This window comes from Conger conger, chromosome 1 (assembly GCF_963514075.1).
Source record: "Conger conger chromosome 1, fConCon1.1, whole genome shotgun sequence".
In the NCBI taxonomy this organism is placed as follows: domain Eukaryota; kingdom Metazoa; phylum Chordata; class Actinopteri; order Anguilliformes; family Congridae; genus Conger; species Conger conger.
This window is the reverse complement of record NC_083760.1, coordinates 25,935,082-25,945,476: the sequence shown is the minus strand read 5'-3', so window position 1 is coordinate 25,945,476 and position 10,395 is coordinate 25,935,082. Positions and strand designations below refer to the sequence as shown.

General features: G+C 41.7%; 1 protein-coding gene across 1 annotated transcript in view; it reads left to right on the top strand.

The window, feature by feature from the left end:
• Positions 1–1,125: 1,125 nt before the first annotated feature.
• Positions 1,126–10,395, top strand: part of LOC133135688 (lysophospholipid acyltransferase 2-like) — a 48,976-nt gene continuing 39,706 nt past the window's right edge. Inside the window, exon 1 of the mRNA XM_061252886.1 lies at positions 1,126–1,312. Coding sequence (XP_061108870.1) covers positions 1,229–1,312 — 84 coding nt within the window. The 5' untranslated portion in view covers positions 1,126–1,228. The remainder of the gene's footprint in view (positions 1,313–10,395) is intronic.

The window sequence follows — 10,395 nt, the reverse complement described above, 5'->3', positions numbered from 1 at the left end:
TTTTCCAATATGCTTGGAGAATATAGATCATTATGCATGTTATTTATTATATGCAGCCTTTTTTTACATTACATTACATTATTGGCATTTGGCAGACGCTCTTATCCAGAGCGACGTACAACAAAGTGCATACCCATAACCAGGGATAAGTTCGCTGAAAGACCCTAGAGGTAAGTACAATTTTTAATAAGGATGCCAATAATTCTGGAGCCAACTTTATGTAACGTTAGTTAATAGTGCTGGGCCACTGCATGTGGCCAGTTTAGCTTGTTCTGATGTTCAGTCTACTAGTAGGTAATGGTAGGGGTATTGTTCTGGTAACTGACATTACATATGGAAGCCTAATTGTGTAATGCTCCTCATACAATCGAGTGCTGATTTCTGCTCTGCGGATGGTGTATCTTGAAATGAAATACATTCTTTATCATGGGGTGAAGATTGTCATCTAATGCCTTCAAGTACTGATGGTCATGGTTAACTTCAGAAGGTAAGAGGGCAACCAACCTATCTATGGCAGAAACATACAGTAAATCCACCACAGTAGGGAACAATAACTCTCAAAATTAGAATATTTCCATTTTTTATTCAATACCTGTAGGCTATGTTGCGCAAAAATGAATTTATGTTGGAGTGCTACAAACAGTTGCGATAATGCACACAAGCACTATTACACACCAAACACTCTGAAATTAATGTTCACTTGTATGATAAATATAAGTGAAAATGATTTATATAAACTGCTGATGTCTGTGCAAATTTAGTCAATCAAGTGAATTAATGCAAACAAGTGCAGGGTAGATTTTGCTACTATCATTTTATTTAAGGTGCATCAAGGAGAAAGTGCATTCGGAGCTGCCCAAGCTGTCATTGTCGCTTTCAGCGGCACAACTGAGCAATGACAAAACAGCTTGGATGCCTGTCAGTTAGCGAAAGCCTAACTGGCTTGTTGATTTGTTATTGGAAATATCAATCAAGGCAATACCCAAAATTAGGACTACTTTGCTTTGATTGGAGGCAGTAGCCATCAATTGGTCGAATGATTGGTTAGGAAACGGGGTTGGTATGTGTCTCCACCCACATTGGTTTTGTTGTTATGAAGGCAAAGTGTCTTTCGGCGGTGCTAAAGCACGGGAAACAGACAGACAGCCAGCTTGTGGTCTCGGTATCAGCCGAGGAGAGAACGAATCGGGGAGAGGAGAAAAAGGATTCATACAGCCTTGAATGAATCATGGCCACTGAAACGGTATCTTCTTGTACAGGATCCAACTTACTACAGCCGATCAGCAAGATTATAAACCTTCCTGTGGACCAGGTAAATACTTGGACAATAATTAAACGTTTTTTTTAATAGTGAAAGATAGTTTCGTCGTTCTGATGAAGACAACAGAAATTGCATAGCCTATAGCATATCACTAGCTAACTCACTGACGTTATTAACTGTTCTTCCCTTTAAAACATTTTCCCCTTTGTACAGTGATATTACTGATACTTTAGAGCGACATTGGCTATCAGGCTGATGACTGATGATGTATGTTGCCCACACAAAGGATTTAGCAAATGCGTGTGTTAGTGTTTAAGTGCTGCTTCCATTCGAATGCTGCTAACCTTTCATTTAAATATTTAGCTAGCTAGCTAGTATCTTGCTAACTAAGCTGCCAGCTACACAAAAATGACTTCGGCAATATTGAGTTAAAATTCTAAATTGCGTGTTCTCTGAAAATCACCTTCATTGTTCAATCTATGCATATTAAAATAAAGCTACTGTTGTCGATATTATTTGTTTTCATTCATTGTTTCGTTGGAATAATGTACCACTAATATAGCTAACCAAATCGTGATAATAAAACCCAGAGCCTTCCTAGCTTGCATATGCTGTTTTATGTCGGAATGTTTTCCGCAATAAAATGTAACGCGTGCTGATCCAGTGCTTTCACAGAAAAGGGACGGCTCGCAATTTTATTGTTGAGGGACAGATGTTTTAAGTTGGTATCCTCCCTGTTCCTAGACGTTTCATTATGTGGGTCAGTATGGTTTGTGCATTTATGCTACATTGCTACAGTGAGGAGGCCCGTATCTTCAAAAATATTTTGCCTCCATGAGTGAAATTAAAGTTCTCTTTAATTCCTATGAAGCGTTTCTGCCTGGGCGTGCACGCCTTCTCAAATTGAGTTCGCAGTTCATGCTGGAGTATGTGGGAAAGGAACTTGATGATTACGTATTCATGGGACTAGCTAACTAGAACGACCTTTTTTATTTTATTTTACCAATTAAGTTGACATGTAGCGAAGTAAACTTTTACGTTTGTGGTCACTTTCATAAAATCACTGCTTTTAACTATTTGCAGGCGATATAATTAACATCGATTGGAATGTTAACGTAACTTATAACATTTTGACCATGTTCCCATCCCATGTTCATTAGTGTTAGACTTTAAATGCATGGTTCTTCCGCGAGATCGGCGTTTGTGTAAGCTCCTCTGGGCACAGTGGTCTTCTTCTAGGAATATTCATTACCATACATTCAGGCATATATTGAAAGTCAAGAAGCTTTTGTATCCTTTAAATCTATTATTTTGATAGCGGTTACCCGTGTAATCCTTATTGAGTTAAACCGATTGGACTAACGTACCTTCGCAACTAGTTACAATATTTGCTAGGTATTGTAGAGTGCTACATAAGTGGGTACGCAAACGGTTCTACAAACTATTTGAGCTTTAACGGGAATCTGCTAAATATGAACTCATCCCATGAAACGAGTATTTAGCCTACCGTATTGAGTATTGGCATAACGTTCGTTTACGATAGAATATATAGGCCTACTGGTTTGGGCAAATCGTATTATTAGTTTTGATTTGAAGGCAGAACCCTCGGTTGATTTAAATAATCTATCTGAATTACTGAATGATCCAATCCGTGCGGTTTTCCCCTTACCAACAATTAATTGATATTCTGCTCCATGGAGTTGTAAGAAAGCATTTCAGCCTTGTTTGAGGGCGGTGAATTCGGCGCACGTCACATTTTAGAGCCTGCAAAAAAATAAAGGATACGAGGTCGAGCATAAAGTGGTAAGAGGACTTCCTCCTTGCCCCGCCCTCCAAAAAAACATTTAACTTGCATTATAACATATGTTTGTATGAATGACACCCAACCGTTCTGCCTTCGGCAATACTGTTATTCTGTCATTTTATATTCGTTCTGGACATGTACACTCAGCGATCACTTTATTAGGTAGACCTGTATACCAGCTTGTTAATGCAAATCATGTGGCTGCAGCTAAATGCATTAAAGCATGCGGACGTGGTAAATAGGTTCGGCTGTTTTTCAGACCAAATGTCAAAATGGGGAAGGAATGAAATCTAAGTGACACACTGTTGGTGCCAGACTGGGTGGTTTGAGTATCTTGAGAAACTGCTGATCTCCTGGGATCTAGAGTTTGCCGAGAATGGTACGACAAACAAAAAACATCCAGTGAGCAGCAGTGCTGTGGGCAGGAACGCATTGTTAATGAGAGATCAGAGGGGAAGGGTCACACTGGTTGAAACTGACAGGAAGGTGACAGTAACACAAATAACTATGCATTAAAATAGTGGTACACAGATAGCATCTCTGAACACACAATGCATCAAACCTCTTAAGTGGATAGGCTACAGCAGCAGAAGACTTAAGAAGTCTAAATAAATAAGTGAAATACCTAATACAGTGCTCACTAAGTGTATGTGTTGCAATCAATTTAGAGGGAATAATTCTGAGTTGCTGTCTGGGTGTTGGTTTCACTGTGCAGCCAGCTATATTTAGCTTTTTGAATGTTGTCCTTTGTTTCATGCCTAAAAAGCTGCTCTCTATTCTCAGCAAATTAGCCATATTCATTGAAGCTAAGCTAACATATGCTACTGACAGAGACAGAGCCTTGTATTGGGTATCAGCTGTGACTGATTTGCATTGCTCTAAGAATGGTGGCTGTTTTCCTTGAGATTAAATGACTTGCGGAATGTATGCCCTTTTTCCACAAGTCAACGTTGTGGGTTTGACAGTTTTTTTTTATTTTTTTTATCGAAAGAATGCTTTTCTCGTGCTTTTTTGCTAAAGTGAAATGTTAATCACTGATTGCAGGATCTTGCATGGTGAATTGTACTTCATGCATTGTGTTAAACATACTTCCTGTTCTGCCACTGGCTTGTCTCTGTGACTACTTCCTGTCTGTTACAGAGGGTGCAGTAGTTGTTCATTTGCACTGTTTCTCAGGTAACCATGGACTGTACAGTCCAATAACATGGCAGGAATATTGAAGGAAGCAATGCGGTGAAAGTAAACATAACAAGCAACATGCTCAGTGCTGTTTGGGCCAGGTATACGTGATGTATCTGAGTTAGTGGACCTCTGAGGATCGTGTTGTACATTTCTGAGTACTCCTTCTAATGCCTTAGTGTTCTGGATTGAGTAATTGTGACCACCACAGCCATACCGCTGACCCATGTGGTACAGTTATCACTGGGTGTGTCTTGGGAGGAAATGAGTGAGTCTATGTAAAGTGCAGTCTGAGGACAAACTTCTGTAATCATATAAAATATCCTCCATTGCACTCTCGACCCATTACACATTGTACACAGTAAAACTATCTTGGCTAAAATTGAAATATAGTAGGCAAGTACATTGTAGTGACAACCAGCAAGTCAAGTACATTTGCAAATGATGGTGATTGTGTTGAAATTAATTTATAGATGATCATGGGCCCGTGTGCTCCGGTGTTTTCTTCATTAAATGACCAATTGGAAAAACTAAATAATTATGTCAATGTGACAAATTAATGTCCTGGGTGGGGGTGAGAGTCTTACTGTTGAATGGATATTGTCTTTATCAGTGAAATATATTAATATGCTGATGGCAGTCTTGTATACATAATTATATAACATTACCACAGGTGTACATCTTGATAATTCCATCATGGAAACTTTAATAATCCAGAACTGAAAATGACAGTAAAAGGTTTTGATTTCAATAGGTCCAGGCTTTATTTGTATACACTTAGTACCAAACATTATGGGGCATGAAACCATCCTAATCTGAGACCATTCTGCTGTATTCTGTTTAGAAGAAAAGGAAATCCGGCTTTTCTGGGAAATTGTTTTTGTGTGTCATTGTCATGAGTGCTCAGAGTGACCAGGCCATAGGCCATTTGTTTCTGTAATTGAAGAATTCTCTTCAGCCATGCCCATTATCTTTAAGTACTGTCTATTATTTACAAATTGGGAGGACCCTCTGAATCAACAAACGGTCATATCTGCTGCCTTTATCAAGAATGTAGGCTCCCTGAAAGCAAGAAGAATGTTGGCTCATACTTTCAAGCTATTATGGTCCTCTTGGAAGTGTTGTCTTGACTGAAGTGCAGCTAGGGTCATAAAAATATGAGGTCCGAGGTGGGAATTGCTGTGGGTTTGGGTAGTCGTACAGAAGTCATACTTGTGAGGGCTTACCTGTCTGTCAGCATTCCTTGTTTGGAATGTTGCCTACTGAAAAATCTGCGGTATTGTCCCATTGCGAAGGAATAGCTGTACCTTTGCCTGTGGCCCCCTTCTGTTTACCTTCTGGCTCAGATTCAGAGCCTTATTTGTCCAGTCAGTCTAAAGAGGCCTGTGGGATGAACCTGCTTCTCAGCACAGCAGTTGTTGTAGGGCAGGTTCGACTTTAAAGGCCATTGTTCTGGGTTGGATTTGGGAATCTTAAAAAAGCAGTTTTTAAAAGCACACACTGTATTTTGGTTCTGTTACTGCCACTGTATATGAGTAGGTGCCACTGTGGGGTGTATTTCACATGCAGATAAATAGTGAGCAGCTGGTGTAGGACACACAGGGGCTTGCAAACATGCCAGAGCTATTAAATATTGTATCTCTCCTGCCGATGATCCAAATTATGTTGCAGTTAACAGGAATGAGGTGTCAAGGGCATAGAAAGAGAACAGTGTTTCCATGATTCTGGCTGGACCATGGGAGCTGGGACAGCCCCTTCTCTGAGAAGCATATGTTTATCTTGGTGTTTGAAGTTCACATTTTCATTGCATTGAAAATGAATTTTGTTGTAGGTTATTTTGAACACTGTATGCACTGTATAAATGGATAACACGAACATAATTCTCTGAAGCGGTAGCTCTTTAGGCAGATGATCTGCAGGCCTTAAATATCTTCATTTGTAATGGGGAATTAGTGGCATCAATATTAATCTAAATAAATGAATCTATTTTATAGACCAGCTAACACTCGTTTGCTTAAGTTAGCTAGCCGGCTGTTCTTACTTTGCTAGCAAACTAGTGATAGATCCAGGATGGAAATTCATATTCATAATGGATAAGATGATAACTCTTAAGTTAACCTTAAGGAGTTTGCTTAATATATCTGAAAATAACTCATGGTGATGCTGAAACTTTATGGTGTTTCACTTCACAATCCAGAAAACTGTTCTAGCTTTTTGTCTTCAGAATCCTTCTAGTCAAACATGTTAATAATAGTCTGGCTCTGTTTTGATGGATTTAACTAGCTTTTTTTTTTTTTCTTGATGGATTTAACTTGCTTTAAAAAGCTTGGGCTTCAGAATACCGGAGCATGTGCTTGGCAGTGCCGCTCAAATTTGGGCCTGCCAGTTATATCAAATATAAAAACATGCATTCTGTAGTTTAATATAAGTCAGGTTCATATTGATTATGCTTGAATCCTGACCTGGAGTGACGGTGTGCTGCTGTTCTTTAACAGTATGAGGAATGCTGAATGTATTTAAGCTGCCATCGGTAAGTGCGTCTGCTCGGTGTAGTAAGTGTGGATGGTAGTGTTGGCTCTTCAGCATAGATGGTAGTGTTCATTTCCTTATCATGGATGGCAGTGTATAGTTCCTCTTCCTGCCATTTTGCATCCCTCATTGTACCTTACTCTTATATTGTCTTACTGTTGTTTAGGTATTTTCTGTGTGTTTTAAATGCATTTATCCATGTGTGTGTGTACACTCAGTGAGCAATCTATTAGGTATTTATTTGACTTTTTCTTTTTTACTTATACTGATTTAGCCTATCCAAATTTGACACATTGTGTGTTCAGAGATGCTCTTCTGCATACCACTGTTGTAATGTGTGGTTATTTGCTTTGTTTGTTATTGACTGTCACCTTCCTGTCAGCTTTAACCAGTCTGGCTCTTCTCCACTGACCTCTCCCATGCAAACTCTGTTGTGCCTGTTGTGAGTGAAAATCCAAGGATATCAGCAGTTTCTGAGATACTCAAACCACCCTGTCTGGCACCAACAATCATTCAACGGTCAAAGTCACTTAGATCACATTTCTTCCTCATTCTGACATTTGTCTTTGGGGTGGGAAATATAAATAAAAATCTATTTTTATATAAATAAATCTATAGTAATAATAATAATAATAATAAGTTGTTGTCTGTTCTGGAGACCCTTGCTGCAGCCTGCATGTTTAACAGGTACCATGTTCACGTATATCAGGGTTGTCCAGATTGTGTAAACATCACCCACAAGCACCCTCAGCTCTCCCCTCCGCTTTACAGCCCATCCTGCAATTGGCATCTCTCCATTATACAACCCCCCCCATCCCTCCCCCCTCCTCCGACCTCTGTGTGCTAAGTATAGTGGGCCTGGAGGTCGGCCAGGTGGCCTGTCTGTCGGCTGCCCGTTACAGTAGATGCTCTGCCAGACTTAACCCCATTCCAAATCAGTAATCCCGTTTGACCGTGTCGTGCTGTTGGGTGTCATCTATAAGGCCTATTAGGTCTAATATGTAGCTTTAATGTGTTTATTTAATTTAATTTAATTTTGGTTTGGGGGACTTCTGTTTGTGAGCTCATTGTTAGTGTCTTGTCACTGTCTGTAGATTTTTGTGGGTTTCAGCAAGAAGTCCTAGTTTCCTTTTTTCCATAATTCCAGAGCTACTATGGTGATGATTGTCTGTAGTCACTTCCATGTATCCGTGCATGCATGCATGTTCTGTGGGTGGTATTGGGTTCAGGGCTCGTGACAATGAACGCTGTACACTCAATGTCTGTGCTGGTCTTCGCCTTTTGGACACTAGAGTGCTTTTCTTTGTGCTATCATTCTAGTATTTATCGTCTCTCACAGCCACAGCCACAGCCACAACCCCCGCTGAGCGCATATGACGTGTGCCCTTCTCTATCGCACGCAATGTCTCCCGCTGTTTCTTTCCATGCCACTGTTCACAGCTCTGGCTTGCGCAGGCATGACTTGGAGGAAGACACTTTGCGTGCGGCTCAACCAGTGGAGGTCGCTAGCGAACGAAGAGACCCTGTTATCCAGGCCTACTGAAACCCTATCTGGGCCGCTGGCCGCATTGGTACAGTCTGTATTCGATACCAGACTGTTGGGGCCTGTCCACATACATTAGAACAGCTGGCACCTTAGTAAAATGTGCCACTCGGCGTACCCCCTACTCAATATTCGACCAGACCTTTGCTCTAAATATTATTCAGAGCAGCTGAAACTGAGCGAGGAAGCGGTGTGCAAAAAGTGGAAAAGGCCTGGTTTTACCTTGTTGGGGTAGGCATGGATGGTAGGTGCTGAGTTTGGTAACATCACCCTGGTGTAATGACCTTCTGTGCATACCCAAAACATTCAGGTTGGTAAACCTAGCCCAATTAGGCTGTAAGTCCAGTTTCATTACTTAATGCAGACCTGAAAAGCCACTCTCATAAGCCACTTATTCATGTGGTCAGAGGGGGCTGTAGTGACTCATGATGATGCACTCTGGTGAAGGGCCTTAGAGATGCAGGGTGGCCATTTAGAGGTGCAGTGTGGCCTTATGGAGACTCAGTGTTGCTGTGTATTGAATCACTGAGTTGCCGTTCAGTTTAATATCCTTTTGTTTATATCTGAAGGAGTTTTTAACTCTTGTAGGAACACAAGTGCACCTCCCTAAGAAAGGCTGCTTGTATGAGCACAGACTTCTGGAATGGATTATTGTGGATTTTTGATATGCCAGCATCCCATCCCAGAATCAGCACATCCCTATCCTGCAACAGGGTGGAGGCGGGTGGAGAAGGGAGAATGGGGGAAATCGTACACGAGGAGGAGATTTGTGAATGATTATTATATTATTAATGGCATTTGGCAGACTCTCTTATCCAGAGCAACATACAGTTGATTAGACTAAGCAGGAGACAATCCTCCCCTGGAGCAATGCAGGGTTAAGGGCCTTGCTCAAGGGCCCAACGGCTGTGCAGATCTCATTGTGGCTACACCAGGATTTGAACCACCGACCTTGCGGGTCCCAGTCATATACCTTAACCACTACACCACAGGCAGCTCCTGTAGGATGAGATACACGGGCAGAGGAGTCAAGGCAAAGGCTGCACTCGTGTATTCTCTTCTCGCTCCTCACTCCTCCAAGGAGCACTTAAGGAATTGGAACGCCCCCTAATGATGTCAGACCTCGATCCATTTCCGGGGTCACGCGAGGACCGAGGAGACAAGGGTGGATAAAGTAGAAGAGCGCACTGTCCGTGTCCCTCATCTGAACGCCGGCTCGCGAGCCACATGATGCGCAGCTGATTCTTAGGGGTTTCCAAAATTTCACAACAGAGGTTTTTTTTTTTTTTTTTTTTCTTTCTTTCTTTTTTTTTTTGGCCCCGTCTTTCTTTGTATAAATCGACGATGCGTATTGCAGAACCGATAAAATGCACTTCTGCTTCACGGTATGTGACTCATCGTCCCCCGCCGAGGCTGATGGGCCGGCTGGTGCGCGTGAGGGGAGGAGGCGCAGGGAGAGAGAGGAGGCCTAATTTCTCTGAGGAGGTCTCGCGGACCGGCTCTCGGGAGTAGGCCCGGCTGATTGATTGTGCCGGCTCCTCTGGGGAGTCCGCCGCCCCTCCCTCCTCCAGGGGATAAATTATAAACACTTTAATTTCTCTCAGGATTCAGTTTGCTCAGCCACTGTGGGGCCAGCTGTTCTCTGAACATGTATCGGTAACTTAGCTTTTTCATTACAGCTGCCATTTTAACATGAGAATCCAAATGAAGCGGGAAATTGATTTTGAAGTTTGAATGGGGAAAGAAGCGGAACGCCATTCACTGGGTTCTAATATTTTTTTCTTTTTTTTTCCCCCGCTCCTTCGTGCTTGAGTAGTGTTTTAATTCCCCCCCCCCCTCCCCTCCCACCAATAGTGATTGAAGAAAGCCAACTATGAGCACAATATCACGCCTGCTCTTCCATTCTTTTAGGGACATTGTATGATTTCATGCTTGCTCTGTTCAAAATGCCTTGTCATTTCAAAGCAATTTGTGCAGTCGAAGCCTTGCTGAGAAATGCCATGTTCAACCTGCGTGGTTCTCCGTTTGACTGACTGGAGCTGTCAAGTCTCACAACAGAAGGGTTTTCCGTTACTGTAT